Here is a 20,913-nt window from a genome sequence, read left to right as displayed (position 1 = left end):
ATGGATGCTCAGAAGTGGCACCATTTACACTAGGTCTAGAAAGCCTCAGAGCCAGGCTAAAAAACATATCCACAGTCTGGATAACAGGAAAATTCCTTTAGCCACCTAATGTCCCTCTTGCATGAAACTAATGAGAACAACATAAAAAACACAAAGGGGCATTCCTGCTCCCACCAAGGCTCTACATTTAAAGGATCTAACTACTGAGAATTACCACCGGTGTTCTTTGATTTCATTGTTTTTCTGGCATTTTACTCTACCATGGGGCTGTTTCATGGAGCATTTCAGTGAGCTCCTGGCAGATAATCCTCCAGATTAATTCAGAGTTCATTTGGCTGATAAGTGGTCAGCTTTTCTGAGAGATAGCACAGGAATGACAGCTCACTATCTCTTTCTGTGAATTCTTGGAAGATTGAACAGCACAAGGTATTTTCAACTAATGCCAGCTGAAGACAAATGGTAACTTAGCCAAATGCTAAAAAGTCATGTTGAGATCTACATAGAAAGCCTTTTCAAAATAAATCTCCAGGTAAACATACTATTCAGGATTCAAGAGAGAGACACAGATTAGGCTAGGAAAGTTTTGCTCACCAAATCCTGGTTTAAAACAGCTTACTACAGGCTTTTTTAAAATACGTTTTTCAGACTCCAATTAGAGCAGAGTAATTAAATGTCCATCAAGGAAGCATTTAGGCCAAATGATACCTTTTCCTGGGAAGCTTAGGAGGAGTTCTGAAAGCATTTTGGCTGGAGAGGCAAGGAGCAGAAACACAGTACTGGAGAAGAGTATGCAGACATGCAGCTGTCCGTAAGGGCAGGGTAGGCCAGTCTCACCTCAAGCACAGCTTGAATGCTGCCCTTTGGCAGAGCTGGCAGGACCCTTTTTTTGTTTTGTTTGGCCTTTTCCTGGAAAGCTCCCCCAACACTGAAATATTTCACCTGTGAAAGGAAAGAGGCGATTCAGAAACGCTACCAGGAATATGCTCCTTCACCCAACAAATCAGGCTTCATATTTGAGCTGTTTCTTGTACTAAGTGCCCAGTCTCTCCTCTCGATAAGGGGGCTTCATGGATATTCATGCTATGGTGCAACAACAGCTGCCTATGGAGGCGGACAAGGCTGCCTAACCACCACTAGCATATAGTGCCAAGGACAATATCTCCAGGTCTAAATGTTTCAGAGTTTTGATGTTTGTTTTTTTCTATGATTTTTTTTTATATATGATTATTATTATTCCAGGAAAAGCAGCTACTTCAGAGAACAAAATTTGGTTTAGTGGAAGAATACACTTCTTTCAAAAATAACGTTGACAACATTTGGTTGACCTGTTCAGGCAGCTGTATTCCACCTCACTTATCAGAACCTACACATTCCCAGTGTCAGTTTGGCTGCCTTCCCAGTACAAGGGCACAATGCAGAGAGTCATCAGGCATCCTGAATTTCAGTAAGAAGTCAAGCTCCCTGGCACCATCAGAAATTGTTCAATTTACAACAGCGAGCCAACAGAGAACAAACAGAACAAAAAGTGTAGGGAGGAAAGGTGGGAGAGGACAGGATTTGCAAAATGCACTGTTATCCACCCGGCTCCCTGTGCTACTCTTTGATCTCTAAACATGTACATGTAATTAATCAATCACTGATGTTAAAGTGCACCAGAGATGAAAGAAGGGAATTAAATAACAGACCAAAAGAATGGGGCTCAGGGTATCTGCATTCTGTTCCTAGTAGGAGCATACATAAAAACAGATACTCAGTTTTACAAAACAGATTTGGTGAAATCAACATAGTTATCAATTGAACTGCATGCTCTGTCAAATTACTCCTTCACAGCTTTTCTGGGAAGCTCTTGGGATTTCTACAGCCTTCCTGTGTAACTCCAGGCAAATTATTTAACTTTTCTGCCTCCCATATCTGTAACTTACAGCACATGGCATAATAGCTCCTATTTCAGAGGGGGTTTAGAGTCCTGAGGTAGTTTTGTAGACACCTGCGACATCCTCTAGCAAATTAGTGATTAGAAAAGCAAATAACTAGGAGTTCACTTCTGAAGCAGGCAGAACAAGAAATGCACAGCATAAGAACAATTTACATCGCTGCTTCCCCATCTTGGCATTTGTAGCATTCAAAACAAATGTCAGTTTAAATAACCAATTCTCATTACACTAAATACTGACATGACAACACTGATCATGTGAATTTCTGTCAAAAATTAATGTCTGAGTAAGGAGGCTCTTAGTTTTGGCCTGTCTAGTACTTTGCAGTTTGATACGGATTGAAGATAGCAGCTATTATATTATCCTCAGCCCATGTTAACTGTAGGGAGAAAACCTGCCAACTCTGGTAAATCACCAACGTAACACAATGCTTGCAGCACACCGTACTGGATACTATTGGCTTACATTGCGTGTGCAGTGATTTAGTCAGCTATAAACACAGAGAAGAACTTTTAAAGGAGGTGCTCCATATCAAAGAGGGACAAAAGTGCTGTTGCTTTTACTCAAAGGTGAATGCTTTATGTTGGAACAAGAGAAGAAAGATTATTTGCAGCTTCTCAGTACTGGTAAGTCAGGCAGAGCCTTTTGAAAGTGCTCAATCATACTATGCATCATGCACAGAAAGCAGCTAAACTGATACACTGCACAAGCTCAATGCTCTTATCAATGGTGAACATAGTTCAGACAGTAACTCCAACAGCACATGACACTTGTCTTCCTGTTATACTTAATGCGTCTGTTTCTGCATTTCTTGACTCCTGTGACAAGCAAAGGAGTTGAACCCTTGCAAATGTATCATCTTGCTCACTTGAGCATGATTGCAGGTTGGATTTGCAATCTCAGCACATGACCCATTCCACTGAGAAAAACATTAGTTTTCAAAGACATTGCTGGAGTTTAACTATACTATGACTATACTGTGGTTTATACAGGAGAGGAGTTCGCTAAATGGAAAGAAAACTATGAGGGAGAGGATACTGAAAAGAAATGGCATTAGTGAGCCAGGGAATTAAGGAGACAGAGAAGTAGTATAGATTTTGCATTGGGCTAACTGTTTCACACCCTTCTTTTCTTGTCAATCTCTTCTCCTCTACCTCATTCCCACTTGGCTGGCTGTCTCTCTCTCTCCTTCCCTTACTTTCTGTTTACCTGACATACCCTTGTCTCACTCCCTTCTTCGTGCCCCCTCTTAAAAATATCTCATGGTGCTACTACTATGTTTCTGCCATGAAAGCATTCACAGTGACTATGAGTTTTGTGCTGTCCTCTGCCCTATGTTTGCCTTGTTTACTTAGGCTGTAAATTTTCCCAGTTTGTACGAGGTCTTGCGCAATCTGGCCCCATTCTTGACTGGTGCTCAAGTACAAAATAATCAAAATACCATCAAGAACAGTAACAAAACCAACAATTTTACGACCCAGATACTTCTAAGATATAAAGCTTAACAGAGCATGCAAGTATTCTTAGGCTTGAAAATATGCACAGCTATTAAATACAAGCATCTTCCTTCTTATTTCCATTAACTCCTAAATTATTTCAGAATAGCTCAGAGCAATCTCAAACATAATTACATGGAATTGAATAATTAATAGAACTTGTTAAACGCATAGTATGCATAACATATACAGGAGGGTAACAGCATAATTGAACAGGTATTTGGCATTCATATCTTGAATTCCTACTGGTTTATAGCCAAAACCACATTGTGGTATCAGCCTCTGGAGAGTTCCTGCTGGATCGCATCTCTGAGATTTGTCATGAATAGTGGAAAAGAGGAACAGTGCCTGCAACATGGTTTGTGGCTGATGTCTCTGCATAGTGAAAAATACAAGACATACATGGAGAGACTCATAGTGACTGCAGTAGGCATGAAAGATGCTGAGCATCTTTACACAGTATTCAGAGCAGGCCTTGAATTCATCATTGTATCCCTGATAGCATGAGACAGACGCATCATGACAAATACAACGTATGGTATACTTAAAACAGAGTCCATTTGTTGTGTGCATGCGTGAATGCAAGCTCTTTTCCAGTACCCTCTGGCTTAATATTCTTCCCAGATCTTTCTCACCTGATGTTTCAGTCAACTGGATGCTAGAGGCCTTTAAAAAACATGTCAGTTCTTTTATTTAGTATAATCCTGCTATATCCAGAGCAGACAGTATGAACAGAACATTGGTTCACTTCCAATGCTATTGAATGATTGAGTGTGAAAGCCCCCTTTGCAAATTTTCTCTCTGTAATTTTTTTTTAATGTACTACTTTCCAGTGTGTTTTCCCATTCGTGCGTATAGCTTTCCCATCTTGTCAGCACTGCCAGTCAGTCAGTCGCTGAGCTACAGACTGTTTGCTGCACTTTCAGTCACACAGGTGTGGAGAGATTTTTGATGTGACTTTCAAATTCCCTGCTCTCCCTGGTAAGCTGGCTGGCTGTCATGCTGCTGCAGAGTGTTTCAAACAGCTGCTCTTTCCAAGACACACTTCTTTGCATCTCCAGCTTCATTAGTTCTTACACACTTCTTTTCCCCCTTTAGTTTCATCCTTTCCATACCAAAAGGCATTGACAATGGAGCCTTGCAGAAATAACTACCGTACCATTAAACTATTTCAGATTCTGGCTCATTGAGAAATTATCTGCATGTCCTAGTTTATCACTTAGTCATGTTCAACTGTGCATCTACTTTTACTACTGTTCAAGCATGATATGCAAGTTACACATGTGACTTCTAGATTACTTACCAGTTGATGTTTTCTAGTACATCTAGGCTTTATTTTTTTTTTTAGTATTATTTTCTTTTCTTTTTCATTTTTAAAATATTTATGTCTGTTCTGATCAGTACACTTAAATCTGGGACCTGTTACAGGACAGCTTCTGCACAACACTCTTAGAATTCAATCCCAGATTTTGGCAAAATCTGGCAATCTGCTATTGTTCCTGAGCATTGGGAGATTTCTCCTTTGAGTTTCAAAGAACTCACCACCATTGCATCCTGCTAATCAGTTGGTTTACTAGTGCGTTCAATCTCAGCTGAAGCAAAGCAGCAGAGGGTATTGATTACTCAACAAAATTTGTTTTTCTTTCTGAATTAAACCTAATTCAAAGTCCCACAAAATTTTGAAGCGCAATATTTTTCTTTCAGAAGGCAAGTGAGCTATAAAACTAAGGTAGAATATGTAGAGAGTTCATCATATTTTGTTAAGTATGATATGGGTCTGAATTGGTCCCTAGGAACTCAATGAGGGCCTGCAACCAACTCTACTTGGCTGTATTTAACTCTACAACTTGGGATATACAGAAACTCTATCTTGATTTCATATCCTATATAATTTCCTCACATCCTGGTTTCCATCTGGACTGCTCTGAGGAACAGGACTGCAGCTGCTCTAATGGAGTGAATCTATCCTGCAGTTCAGACACAGTCACAAGAGCTTTAGACAATACTGTAATATTTACACCTCAGTTTTCTTACCTATAAAAGGAAGATTGAAGCCTCAGGTTTCAGATGCATTTATAATTTTTGTAAGCCAAAAGTGACATGCATTTGCCTCCAATTCTATGACATCCTAAGCAGTCACCATTTAGGCTGACATTTATTGAAGGCCTTAATGTGAAAAGCGGGGGGGGGGGGGGGGGGACCACAACAAAAACCTACTGACAATTTTGATACTTAAAACTCTGCTTTTGCAGTTTTATTTGGATAGTACTTAAAGGGCAGCTACAAAGAGGATGGAGGCTCTCTCTTCACAAGGAACCACATGGAGAAGACAAAGGGCAATGGGTACAAATTGCATCAGGAAAGGTTTTACCTTGACATAAGAAAGAAATTTTTTACAATGAGAACAATCATTCAGTGGAACAACCTCCCCAGGGACATGGTAGAGTCCCCATTGCCGGTGGTTTTCAAGATGTGACTAGACAGGGCACTCGATATTCTCATCTAGGCTCCCCTTCCCAGAAAGGGTTGGACCAAATGATCTGTCGAGGTCCCTTCCAACCTGGGCTGTTCTATGATTCTATGAGACTACGCACTCTCACATCTAGTCCTAAACTTTCACCTAATATTGTTTTTATTATTATATAATTACTGCTTCTCCTTACAGCTGAACTTAAGTCAGATTACACTTAAACTAGTTTTACACTAGTGTAACTTTACTAGTCCTAATCATGATAAATCACTGATATATGAGAGGAGGGAGATCAGGCCTAACAGAGATTATTTTTTACTTATACCAGGTGTTTTCACCTGTTGCATTTTCCCTCCAGACAAATTACAAACTCCTCCTATTCCAGAGGAATGGACAAAGCAAATGTGAGGTGCCCTTCACACTGGCTGCTGGAGCAAACAAGAATCCCTGAAACTGAAGTACAGCAATTTTCATGGGTTATACACAGTTTTAAAAGGTTACACACTTCTAACAGGGCACAATGAGATTTAAAATGGTTTATTAAGCCTTTTTTCCTGGATACATTCTGTATCCTATATTCTGTGAACGACAATCAATTGAACTATTTATTAAAAATGTATCATAGGGATGTATAAACAGACAAGATTCTATTACACTTCGGGCATACTTTGTGCAGTTTTAGGAAAAAGCTTCCAAGATCGCAGTATGTTTGTCCAGATAAAACTTATGCTGCCTGAAAGGTTTTCTTATAATGTTACCTAAAAGCACGTGAATTGATTTCCTTAAAATTTACTTTACGTGTATTCCTCTACTTTAAAATCATATGAGGATTCCAATTTAAAAAGACAAATAGGACTGTTCTGCTCCAGTGAATGGGATGCCTGTACTAGGGGTAGCTATGGCAAAGTATGTTCAAGTAATGGAGTAATTTAACAGGTTACATCGTCATGAAAGAGCTTTCATAGTTGAGATGAGAAACCTTGTACGTCATAAAGTCTGGAACGGTGCTGGCAACACTTAATTATTTAAAGTCACCCTTCCACATTAATCTAAACATGAATAGATTATTGTGCTTTCTGTAGAAAAAGCACCTCTGTCCTTTAAAGTGCTTTGCAGAAATTCTGAGTCACAATAACCTCTTGCTCAGAGTCCCACAAAGCATCAGCACCAGAGATGGGAATAAAGTTCAGAATCCCAACCTGCAACCTTTCCTGCACTGACTGGGGATCATGCTTCCTCCCAGGGAGTCCTAACACATTACTCTACCGCTATAAAATCACACTGAACTACGAAAACAGGTAAGGAATAAAAATAAATCATGGAAAGCAGGAATGAAAAAATTGAACAAAGGTGGTTTTATAATACTCAGAACAAGAAGAAACTTGGTAGTTTGAGATCAGCTGACCGAAGGACTCTTATGCTACTATTGCAAAATTAACAAGGGTTTAAACATATAATCAAGTTTAACAAGTTACTATGTATCAGCACAAGCATGGTAAGCCATTTCATAAGCGCACTTAGCCCATGACAAATGCAAGACAACTTGGCATAGCATGTTTCCCTTTCCTCTGGGACTAAGTTGTTACACTTCTAGTGCAGAAAGAGACAAGCTGGTTTTGAGACTGTAGCACAGTAATTTGCTATGTTGTGGTAGCTTGACTTTATGTCAAACTCCCTAACTCTGCTAAGAACATAAGGCTAATGGGATAAGGGGAAGTGAAAAAGCATTTCCTTGCCAAATGGTTTTTTAACAGGCTTGAAAATGACAGTGACAACCGTGTAAAAAGCTTTTCCACCATTTGACCAGACCATCATAATTTCCAGCCTTCTATAGCCTGGTACTTCTCCACCTCTTCTTGTCTCCACTTATAATTACCACTCCTAATTGCACCTGCCTCTTCAATTTACTTGGCACTAGCTGTATAAAAACATTGGCAGTGAATGATTAGCAGATATAAGACCATTACTACAACTATGCTTTAGGTAGACATTCAGGGATGGAATCTAAAATGACAGAAGTCTTCCTAGCCACAGAACTCCTGAAGTATCTGGCTTGTAAGCAAAAAACCTTTGTGCTTTAGGAGATTTGCCCTCTGGAGGTGGGACAGCAATGGCTTTCTATAACACTTCAGCTGAGAATACTGACCGGTGAGGCAGTTTGTCATCAAGGCTCCTGACCACAATACCTTTTATAGTTGTAATGTAAATGGGACATACGGTACCCTTCATTCTGATCACCCTGAACTTCAGCAGAGATACAGGCATATAGCTAAACTCTGTCTATTTTAATGCTTTTTAAGCTCAATCCAGATTTTAAACCAATTTTGCTATCAGTAGGACTTTAAGGATGTTCCCAGAGGCTTTGCTGAATTGGGGCTTTTGGCTTATCATCAAATTAAGGGAAAACATGCTGTAATCCACTCACCTGAGTCAGTCACAGCTGTAGTGTACAATACTAATCTCCACATTTATTAAACACATGCTCCCTCTGGAGCTGGAGATGATACAGTAACAGCTGTTTTATTCTGGTTTCTTTTTAAGTCATGAGGAAACAAATACAAACGTGTCTCTGGTATAATTCACAGGGTTCACACCTACTATTGCAATTAAGATGTACTAAGATAAACAACTGTTAAGTTCTCCATATCTTTTACAATCCATTCTCCCTCCCATTCTCTCTCCCCATCGTTGCCATCATTATTGTGAGTAAACTAGCACTGAAATCTGACTCAGCAAAGGGAAATTGAGTTTTATGCAAAAATAAATGAGGTAAGTCGTACTGGGCATAGTATCCTCCTAAAAGATACTGAGACTAAACATAAGAAATCAGTAGGCCTGTAACGAAGACAGTGAAACAAAGCAAATACTGGGAAACCAGGGTTTGCCCTGACTTCAATGTCAGCCTGGCCTCCTGTTGGTATAAAATCCATATTTCTCGTGGATCACTAATCCTTTTTGTCCACAGGAAATAACAAGAACACTTCTAGATGACAAGCAAACATGTCATTTGGGACACAAGGATGATATTAAAAGCCCCTACTATGAACTCCAGTGTGGCTTTTAACCACAGCTTGTGGGTAGGAGCGCAGTGGTACAATACACCCCCAAAACACTGGGACAGTCACAGCACATCTCTGGAAGCTGAGGAAATTCACACAGCAGCTGACAATTTTAAGGAGGGTACCTCATGTCAGAAGACACCTTTCCCTTGGCTGGTTAGTGCAAAAAGGGACATATTCCTTCCTCTGCTCAACCCCCAAGAGAATATCCAATGCCCTTTTTCAACTCTGAAACTACCACATCACCTGAATGTGCTGATGAGCTCAAAGGACGTGATCAGCACCAGCCTTGCTGATGGCCGAGGCAGGTGAGCTGGGCCTGCAGACAGGGCATTGCTTAGTGTTGGTACTGCTCCCTCCATTCCAAACTCATCTCAACTCCAAGTATGTCGTAAGTACCTTGCAATGCTTCTCCCCTTTTCCCAAGGCATTTGAAAACAGGAAGGAAAAGGTGGCAGCTAACTGCATGAAGAATCTTGTGGTTGATTGTTTTAGACTAGCTGAGTCCTTGAAGAGGCTTTAGGTAACGTCAAGGACACCGAGGTTGTGTGACTGCACATGCATTTTTCAGAGACAGCAAAGTAATCTCACTGCAATTAATGGATCTTATTATGCTCGAAGTCAACAAGCTTGCTAAAGGGCTTTGGCAAGTCAGCGCCTTTGTGTTTGGATCGCAATGTGGTGTGGTGTGCCTTTGTCCACTTCAGCCGTGTTTACCAACAGAGGTATAGACACAATCTAGCCCTAGGCACAATTCTGTCTAAATATGTTGATGCATATTTTTGCATTCCAACAGTTTCTGTAGCAGTGCTTACAAGTGAGACAGATGAAAGTGAGTAAACAGAGATATTAAAAAAGCCATTTACTTTCTCACCATGCATGTTTACTATTTGTAGTTCAGTCACCTCTGACAACTGAAAGAGATCATTTCATCTCATTTCCTTCCTCCAGCATACCCACCCGATGTATTTCTGTGGGGGATCATGGCACTACAGTGTAATGTTTGCTGTTATTGTAAATTGGCACTTTATTTTTGAAAAGCTACAAACCGTTTGTTCATAAAACACTTTGCAATCACCATCGTCTATTTGGTAGGTTGCTTGGTATTTTCAGATCTAAAATAATTTGAAGATGTTGCTTCAAATTAAACGTCCATGTTTTATATGACATTTTCTTTGTAAACAAGTTAACACAAATATATTATTCCCATGCATATTTATTACGTGCATACAGCAGTCAACCTTCAAATCCACTCCCCTAGTCCTTCCGGTAAACTAGGAATTCTCTTTGCCATAAAAACTTACCCTTTCCCCTCAATAAATCCATTCCTTAGAAGAAACTTTTGCCTTTAGAGTCTCATTTTTCATTTATTTCATTAATTTCCATCTCAGATAACTAAATTCTCTTTTATTACAGCTGGGAATTTTTATAATGTGCAAATTGAAATAATGATTGTATCGCAGTACTCTGCAAGTGGTTTTCATTAAGCCTCCAGCTACTATTCCTTGCTCTGTTGGATATCTTTGTGTCAGGGTTACTTTACGCTGGACAGAAATTTGAACAATTTGTGTTGAAAAGAATGACTAAAAACCTGTTAGATAACAACCTTTAAAATGCACTGGTTGACAGAGCTTAATTGTATGTTCTTGTCATAATCAAAATACCTCAATCGCTTAAAACTTAATAATCATGCCAAGAAGTGGACCTGTGAATACATTCGGGAGATTCACATTTCTGAAAATCAAAATTCCTACTTGTCTTTAGAATTCTGTGTAAGCAGACACACAGTGCCAGAAATACATTTACATTTCTGAGATGCTACACTACAATGTTTTGCTTTCTTGTCAACAGAGTGACTAAATTAATACTCTATGTTCAAGTAGGATTTTCTAGTTAATTTTAGTGACTTAAAATAGTTCAGAACCATTTGTGTGGCTTGTTGAAATTTACAGCATGCTTACATTGTTGATCACCAGGCTCATCTTGCTACTTTGTCATTCTGTATTGCCTATTGGTAAATGAGTTTGCTAGCATATATTCCCATTGCTGCCAGGGTCACCAAAAGTCTGAATGAACACATAAAAGAGTCCACTTAATTGCAAAGATTTATAGCTATCCTGTTTTCTTTTCTCCCTTTCCACTCAAACTTGTCTTCCATGTCTGACATGTATAGAAAAGGGAGAGCTGCTTATTCTAGTCAAAACCAGCAGCAGAAAAGGATCACAGTTTTGCAGAGATTCCTTATTTCTACTGCTAGTGCATAGGCAACAGAGCAGCAGTTTTCTAATCCACCCTAGACAGGGTACTGAACCAAAGAAAAATGCTGTGTCAATATAAAATCAGCCATCAAGTCTGCAATATCAGTCTGCAATGAAGCAATGAGTTATGTGACCAGCAAAAAAACATAACCTGTATAACTTCCAGAAGCAACAAGCTGTTCATTTTGATTTAAGATATGATGCTCTCTAAGGTGGAAGACAGGTGAACTATTATACAATAAACGGATGAGAAATTTTTAAGTCTTGGAAACTCAGAAGCAGAAAGTTGCGATTTGAAAATCTGCCTCTGCCTGCCCAAAAAGTCTGCTGTTTGAACAGAGTATAATTTCTACGTCAAACGAAAGCCTTTTCCCCCGTCTTATTTATGGCTCTGCTACAAGTTTGGGTAGCAGAGGAATCAATCAATTCCAACCAACCAGTGAAATGATTTTGGGAGCTCTGGGGATAAAAAAAAATCCCCCCAAACAGTTTCTGTATTTCTCATTGAACACAGTTATTCTAAAGAGCACAATTTGCACACTGAAAACTTACCAATGGAGCGATGAATGCAGGTATGCTGGTTATCACTCAGAAAAAAGCCCTCTTTGCACTGACATTCATAGCTGCCCATAGTATTTACACAAATCTGCTGGCACCCTCCATTGTTATCCTGACACTCATCAACATCTAGAAGAGAGAAGGAAAAAGAAATGCAAGATAATACACAGATTCAGAATATACATCTAGAAGAGCAAGGGATCCATAAAAAGGCACACTGTAAATTAAGCTAATGAAAACTACCTGAACCCCATGAGAGTTAAGCCAAATTAATCCATCTAATTCTTTTCCGTGCATCCTAGGTTTAAAGTTAACATAAAAAAACAGTGGGGAGGGGAGTCCAGCTAAGTCTCCATGCATTCTGAGCTGCAAATTGATTTCCAATGCACAATGAATGTTAACGTCCTAAAAAGGCTGTGACCCCATCTGCCAAGTGCGGTGTTGCACTCTGTCATTCCCACTCCACTTGGAAAGACATACTTCAGGCCTACAGTAATTTCTAGCAGGGGTAGCAGGCAAACACAAAGGGCATTACTGGGTGAAAAGAGTCTTTATAGAGTTCTGGTCTTGAACAGAACAGCATGTTTCAATTACTGGAGTCATAACCCCCTACTTTGTCAGTTTGTTTAATGTTGTTTAATGAAAAGAAGGCTTCTTAAATCTAAATGTTCCATGTCTGTATTGTCATTTTAATAGGCAAATATATAAAACCACAAAGGCAGCATTAGCTACTGGCTGTTTTGAGGGTCCCTGCCTACCCCCCATCACCTCTTTTGGCATAAAAGTTTTTATGCTGTTGTGTTAACTGAGACATATGTTTCAGCATTGGGAAACCACTGCCACTAAAAGATATCTGACCCACATTCAACCTTGCAACTCTCCTGTTTTGCTCATAAAAGGTATATCACATCCATTTTCTGTTTTTTCTTTGGATAAAAGCAACTTGCCACCTGAAAACTCCATGTTTTTTATGGAGACTCTGCAACCAGTTAGTTATTTCACAGTATGTGCCAACATGTCAGCAAATGAGTTGGTGTGTGTTTTGCTTTCATTTTATTTTTGGAGGGGGGAAAAAACACAACAAAGCCAAATGATCCACAACATTCAAAACCTCAGAAGAGCTGGCACAGCTCCCACAGAAATTAATTCCTCCAGGACTGGCCACAATACACTAAGGTAAAACCAAGCTGGTTTTGCCAGTACTCTTGCAGGCAAGGCCAGGAAGCTCTGAAATGCTGCAGAAACTCAGCCAGTAACTAATGCAGAAATGCCAGCTAGTTCCAGCAGCTTGCTCGGCTAAGCTTGCTATTGCTGTTTGTGCTGGTGTGCTGCCTGCGCTTCATATGACAGAAATTGTAGCTCTCTCTCACAGAGAAAAAAAGCTCTAGGGTAATTACAGTAGTACCCAGGGAAACCAGGCAGAATCCTCCTGTCTTGGACTACAATGCAAGTGTGTAGACAGTCCTTCTCCTTTTTTTTATTTACCAGGAAATGTTAAGCACTATTGCCTCAAATGTCCTGTATCAAAATCCTCCCGCCCTCAGTTCTTACTCTTTTCCAGATTTGAACCTTTTCATAACCCCATCAGAGCAGTTTGGGAGCTCAGAGGAAAAGAAGTGAAGACTTTCCTTGCCTACTGCAGTATAAGAAGGAAAGATAAGTAAGACAACTTTGTGAGACCCTTCTTCTGTGAGCTAGTAGGCCTTGCTGCCCTACTAGTGCCAACTCAAACTTGTTCCCTCAAAACAGCACGCTGGACTCTAGATCCTTCTTTCTGGATGATTAGTTGAACACTTACTGACGGAAAAAGTCTCAGTTGGTACATGTACAAACCCCAAAATTTTGCTAGAAAGTACGCAGCCTTCCCAGAGCTCTGTTTATAGTATCACAAAGCAACTTGAACAATTGCCTTCCAGCTCTGATGAATAATCTGAAACAAATGCAATGATTTATAAACATTTTTTTCGGCTCTTGATAGCAAATGCTGGTGATTTACCACTTCCATAAAGAGACAGCTCAATTTACCACCAAGCCCCAAATCCATATGCTGGAATAAAAGTTATTACAATTTAAACTCTTTAAAAAGTTTTACTATGAGGAATTTCTTCCAATTGTTTTCAATTACTTGCCTCAAAATTATTTTAATATGCATTTATGAAGAGAATGAGTTGAAGAAAGGGAGCAGCTGGGATTTAGGACTACTATATCTTTATCTCCACACTACATGCCTTCCAATAAATCTTGGCCTGGTGGTGTAGGATTAACATTTTCTCTTCTCAGGCCTCAATCCTACTAGGGTCAGGCTCTTTGGAGCACTTTGTATTACTGCAGTCTTAAAAGGCAGTATTGCTTATTATCTGCCATACCAAGCAGTCTATTGGACATGGCTGCCCAGAAAATATTTACTGAATTATTTACTTGGTAAACTTTCTTTCCAATAAAGTCACTTTATGATCAGCCTGTAACTAACCCAGTTTAGAGAACGGGGTAAAAAAGTCTCCTGAAGTTAGGAGAGAGAACTCCATCGACTCCAATGAGCTCAAGCTTTGGTAGATCTGGCAGAATAATTCCTTCACGTATCTGAATTTTTTCAAAGTCACAAATGAAATAGCTGCCAAAGGGGCTTTTTCTTTCTTTCATTGTTTGTGCAACTCGTTCAATGCAGCTCAAGTTACCCAGCTGAACGTGTAAACATCGGTAATGCAGCATATGTGAGATTGCATTTTGGACCAGATTTTCTAAAGATTAAGTTCCACATAAACACCAAAATAAGTAGCCAGGTTTTCAATAAAGCTCTTCTGGCTCCAGTTTTGGAGACTCTATGTGTCAAACTGGGCTGTTGACTGTTTTGAAAAACTGAGGGTGGATCCTCAGGAGCTTTAATTGTTGCCACTCAGTGTGACAGTTCACACCTGCTGGAGACCTGCACCCCAGGGCCTAACTCTAGATATAGGAAAAAAGTCACTTAGGATGTAAAATCCCTTCACTCAAACATCTACTCTAAGCCCCAGCTAAACCCATTTTAAAAACTTTTAAATTTGTTGAGCACAAATACAAAGCTCACTTTCTTTATTACTCTACTCTTTATAAAAAAGAATTATTTTTTTTTTTTAGAGCAAACAGACATGTCTTCTTTGGCAACCTTTTGCATAAAATCAGCTACCATTGGTCATCTTATCCAGGACCAGGGTTGTCTCCCTGAGGATGGCAGCCCCAAGGCAGCAGGTGCAGGTCTCCCTTCCTTTAAACTGGCATATGGAAACTCAAATCCATTTCCTAGGCTCCTTATCTGACAAAAGTTCTTTCATCCAGCTTGGTCTCACCACCTGACAGTGTGCTGATTCCTAGAGTACATTATCCACTGCTTATGGGAGAGCTGAGCCTCAAAATCCTACTGATGATCCCAGGGTGGAAGCTGGAGCAAGGTTTCAGCAAACCTACACAATCCAAACTCACACAAGGATGGAAAAAGGTTCTCACCTGAGCTGAGCTCAGCTGGTTATCCCACATGGCTGCTCCAACCCTCATCCTCAAAAAGAGGAGGAAAAACTAGGAGAAAGTGAATATATGTCCTTAAGCCATTCTCTGTAACACTCATCATGAAGAACTGTCCTGTGATTATATCTACCAAAGACAATCCCTGATGGAAGCATCTAGAAATAACTCAGTTTCCACAGCCCTTAAGTACTCCTCACCAGCACAAATAAATAGCTAAGATGACAATCACCACAAGAGCTAGAATTGCTTATGCAGAGTTTAGACCAGTGACAAACCTATGTTTCCAGGGAGATGAGGGCCTGGACTTCAAATTGGCCAGTCATCATCAAGGACAACAAGGAACAAGGGAAGAGCCAGCTCAGGGAGAGGCTGGGAAAGAAGTAGTATCTTTCAAAAGAGAAGGAGAGATAATGGATGCATATATACATACATACATACATATATAAAAATATCTGTATGTCAGAAGCATTATGCAAATTAATGCATATCTGAATTTGCATAAGACCTCTAGCTTTTTGGCCCACTGCCTTCACATAATCAAACTTGTGTTCTGTATCTTGGTAAGATGAGATTCTCTAGAGAGCAGTAGTGTGGAACAGTATCAAAGGGTAGGAAACATTACAGTTGATAAAGATGGATGTTTTATTTATTAAATAAACAAATGCTTTCAGTTTCTCATTTAATTTATCTGATGAACTTTTCAAACTAGCTCCGCTGGTATTTCACCCTGATCTGGCTCAGAGCTTTCCACAGTTTTGGCCTAAAGAAGCTATTCTGATCAAGTGTCCTGTTTGGATACCACTGAGGGACAAAGGTCTGCTAAGGGTACCTGAAACCAAAACCACAAGCAGGAAGATACAAAAGTGGAAACGCTACACAGAGTCAATGTCAAGAATGGTATGTCCACTGTTCACTTCCTCCCATGATCTTCTCTTCCTTCCTTCTGACATTTTCTTTCATGTCAGCATTTTCATAAGCACTTAAGCCCCTCAGAAATCTGAGTCTCATCTTCAAAGTCTCCAAAGCATTTGGAAGCCACAGTACAATTCACTTACTATAGCATTAAGATTCTTTGGAGACTTCTAAAAACAGGACTTTGACTCATGATCCAGGGAGCTGATTCTGCTAGTTTTTCTCTAAGCTACTCTTCGAAACTTTTGGAAGATTTCTCTGAGATGTCTATTTTACCAGTGCGGAACACTGTGATAGAGAGATGAACCACTGATAGCAATACTGCAGACTTTCCTCAAATGTTAGCAACAAAACACCACTGAGGATATCTTGTATTTGTAAGGGAAATGATTAGCAACCACAAACTCAGAAAATATAAGTGCCTGACTCTGGAATTTTAAAATCATTATATTCTGAATATTTCTGAATAGTCAGAAAGCTGGCTGAAAGTCTCATTAAAAAAAATCACATTCCTGGATTTACTATAGTCATAGTTATTCTTACACCAAAAGAACATCTAGCCCAGCATCCCCTCTTTGACACTGCCCTGCAGTTGATATTCAGGAGAAGACTGTAGAGATGGGACAGAACCATTGCTGGCATGCTCTCCCAGCTTTCAGCAATCATGTACCTATTAACCTTCCTAAATCACTTGCTAGACCATTGTCCTGCTGGATCTTTCCTGTATGAGTTTGTTTAAATCTCTTCTGAGCCCAATATGATGGGGCAATTACTTCTGCAATTTAATTATGTTACCTAAAAAAGACATCCTTTTGTTTATTTCAAATATGCTTCTTCATAGTCTGAATGAATGCCCCCTAATCCCATTATTGTGAGAAACAGTAAATATTCATTTCCTACTTGTCTTTTCTGTATCTTTCTTGATCTTACAGATCCCCCTTAGCCTCGTACTGTCTACATCATCTATTTTGAGCCCTGAAGCACAGCAATACACAAATATGATAATTACAGAGACAATTTGAATGACTTCTGTATATCATGTTTAAAACAAAAAGTGCTCATTTCTAGAAGTTAACCTTAATAACAGCAACATTTGGCATATATTCTTCTCACTTCTCTATTCCATTCCCTCCAAGTACCATGATGCTCTGTTGGAGTGGGTGTCTTGGAAGATCTGATTTCAAGATAGCTGTGGAAGCCCAAAGAGTAAATCTGGCATGTAGGAGTGAAGCAAGTGGTGTCACATTAGAGGTTGTAGGCAGGTGTTCCTGCTGGAATGGTCATACAAGTAGTGACATGCTGTCAAGGTAGGGAGGGTGATAGATTGCATCAGCTGAGGGGGCCATAGAAACAGGAATCATTGCTAATTGAAATAACTGCTAAATCATCTTTCTTAGACCAACTTTGCATGAGCATGCAAAGGAAAATATTAGAAGAAAGAGACACCATTACCTACGTACACAGCATTTGTATCTCTGGGAGATCTGAAATCAGATTTCACCAAAAATTTAAAAGCAGGGCCCAAATTTTCTACTATTTGCATATAAGGCTAGAGTTCTGCTTTTTATCTCCTTCTTTCAGAAATTGAAAAATCTGGTGAAGAAAAGGAAAAAGAACACCACACCCTTGAATCCAGTACTTCATTCACTACCACAGTTGCAGAAATCTTCACTAGAGCCCTTGCTGAGAAAAGATCCACTTGCAAAAAAAAGGATCCTACAGCAGTGAATGTTTACTGGAGTAGACATGAAAAAAAACAAAGTGTGAAAAATTACCTTTCCCTGAAAAATAAAGCACATTTTACAGAAGAGAAACATGAAGTTTCTCACATCACAAGGATGCTCTTGGGTGATGAATACTAAAATAATTCTAAAATGATCAATTAATTGATCCCTATAACCACTCTTTTCTTACATACAAGGATACAACACCTAAAATGATGCCCATGATCTGTCCTGGAGAATCCCGTCTCTTAATGGGCTACAATCACCTATCACCTCAACACCCACTGACTAGGCTTCTTGTTTGCCTGCACAGTTATAGATGTGCGCAACTTGAAAAGGAATGCTTAAAATCTTTTTCTGCAGCTATTTTGTGACACACAGTGGAATTCCTTAAATTTCACACTACACAAACACAGTGTAAATGCGGCTGCAACAGACTTCTTTGCTATGTATAGCATAGGAAATACTCACTTAATGCAAGAGCTTAACTCTGCTGCATGTGATGCCTGCCCATTTGCTGAGCTGAAGTAAACAGCCCCACGGACATTGCACGAATGTTGCATCAAGTTCAAGTCTCTTGACGTCACTTGTTTATTCCTTTCTTAAACAACTGGGCACCACTGTCTGTCCTTTTAAGACACCAAAACCCTTTTCGCAGCTTTTAGCATTTCCAAAATAAACATCCAAGCCCCTTAATGTGACATCTTAGTTGTAGCTTCTATCCTCTCACTTGGCAATCATGTCTATTTTTCAGACACACACATACACACAGTGGACTCCTGACAACAGTACCTGAACACAACAAAGTTCCCAATCAATTAGTTTTTAATAAGTTATTCGTTCTTCTGACACAGGGCTTTAAAACAATTTTGTATGAATTTGATCCTGTTTCTTTTCATCTACAGTGCCACTGCCTAGGGAATGCCAGCAGCCTCCAGCTTGCCATGAGGCTCTTACTGTGAGGCTCAGATGGCCACAGCCCCATTAGCAATAAGCTTGCAGTTCCCACTGATGTCTAGCTGCATGTAGGGCACTCCAAGTTGCAATGCTGGATTAACAATCCTCCATAAACTAGAAGGAAGGAAGTTAATTACAGACGCAAACAAGCAGCAGTCCTGATCAACTGAAGGAAAAATTTGGGAAAAGTTGAGTAAATTATCCAGCTTATTATCATAATGTCCCTTACTTTGTTTTGCCCCTGGGCTTTCTCTGGAGCATGATCAACTGCTGCAGGCTCAACTGAAGCAGTATTCTCTATCATTCTTCCAGGATAACTACTGCTTATATCTGCTTCCTTTTACATCTACTTACAGACCCTGCCAGGATCAGAAAAATCTGGTTTGGGTTAACGCAAAACTGCTTTTTTGTTTTTGTTTTGATTTTTTTCTCATAAAAATGAAAAAGATTTTGCTGTGGGTCAAACAAACCATATAATTTGACATGACAAATGAAACAATATTTTCATCTCAAGTTGGTAACATTTTCCAGGTCTATACAACATGAAGCATTTTGTTCCCAAGCTCTGGTAATAAAAGCCAAGGAAATGGCTAGATTAATAATTTTCTTTGTTATCTATCAGTAACAGAATTAGGGAACTCTCTAGATTCAGACGAGGGATTTTAAACTAAGCACTGCAGCATCCAGTAGGCTATGAAGTCATTCTCACTCTCTGTATCAATAATACTTGAAGTCCATGAAAAGTGGAAGAAATGGGAGAGTCTGAAGCGCAACCTTCAACACACTGAAAAGAGAACTACACCAGGAGTTGAAAAACATTGGCTTAGTCAGGCACATATCTCCTCGTTAAACTTTTGGGGAACAGGAAAATGCTGAAAATGTTTTGGAAGCACTGAAATTGTTCCTGTAGGTCATATCAAAACAACTAAATTTTCCTGAAAGTATCTCCATTGGTGAGAAGTGTTTTATAAATGCAACCTCAGTTTCTGAATCGTTTCAGTAGGTACATCTTCAGTGAATGAATGCTTCATTTGGCACAAAATGTTTGGGCAAATGGGCATTTACGCCACCTGGGAAACTAGTTCAGCATTTCCACTCTCCTAAACATGAGTAAGACAAAACCCAGTATTTAGAACAAATATTTTCTCAGATTTCTCTTGACAGAAATACCTGAAAGATAGTCAAGAGCTTACAGTAGACATTCATTTCTTTTTTATATGGAATGGCAATACTAGCTTACCACTCAACCTAGTTGTGCTGTGTTACACAGTACAACCTGGATTGGTTGGTTGGTTTGTTTTGACTACCTGGTTTTAAGAAAACAGCCTTAGAAAACAGTTGGACACCTGTGCACCAGCTAAGCAGCAGCTGCCCATTAGTACATTTAAGCTGCAATAGAGTTGTGTTAGTGCTATGCAACTCAACAGATGAACACCATCAGCCACATGCATCTCTTATAAAGAGAGATCAGCATTGCCTTGATTGGTAAGAGTGCTGGGAATTATCAACGAAAAGCAACAGCAGTCAAAAAACCTGACTTCAGGAACGTCATAACTATGTAAAGAAGGGATGAATTTAATAAGTTTAGAGTTGGCATGGTAGTGTAAAGCCAAAACAAACAAACAAAGAACCCAAAATAAATCAAAACAAACCACGACCTCATCCCCACCTTCCCCATAAAATTCACCAGAGCTGTATATTCTTTTCACCAGCACCTGGGAACACATAAATGGATTTCTATAACGGCTATATAACAGTGTGCATTTTTTCTTAAATCAAAGTACTTAAGAGTCATGGCCTTCTGTTATCAGTGTCCAATATATGAAGTTAATGCATCTACTCACTTTGCAGTTGCATCAGATAGGTTAAATACCTATACAAGAGAGAAAACCTTGTGTTTCATGCACAAGTTAATCTGTAAATGACAGGAATCAGCTAATACAAGAAAAAAAAATAGCATGAAAAACTGTACGGTGTACCCTACAATTAAAAAAAAAATACACTTTTTTCCCCATGAAAAACTATACAATTTTATATTCACAATTTT

At 39.4% G+C, this 20,913-nt stretch overlaps 1 protein-coding gene across 1 annotated transcript in view; it reads right to left on the bottom strand.

Annotated features, from left to right (window-relative positions):
- SCUBE1 (signal peptide, CUB domain and EGF like domain containing 1) overlaps window positions 1-20,913 on the bottom strand; it is a 211,663-nt gene that overhangs the window by 146,976 nt on the left and 43,774 nt on the right. The window contains exon 4 of the mRNA XM_050912438.1: window positions 11,770-11,904. Within this exon, the coding sequence (XP_050768395.1) occupies window positions 11,770-11,904 (135 nt within the window). The remainder of the gene's footprint in view (window positions 1-11,769; window positions 11,905-20,913) is intronic.

The sequence above is a fragment of the Gymnogyps californianus genome, chromosome 1, assembly GCF_018139145.2.
Source record: "Gymnogyps californianus isolate 813 chromosome 1, ASM1813914v2, whole genome shotgun sequence".
In the NCBI taxonomy this organism is placed as follows: Eukaryota; Metazoa; Chordata; class Aves; order Accipitriformes; family Cathartidae; genus Gymnogyps; species Gymnogyps californianus.
The sequence above is the reverse complement of the archived record's forward strand: the minus strand, read 5'-3'. Positions and strand labels throughout refer to the sequence as shown.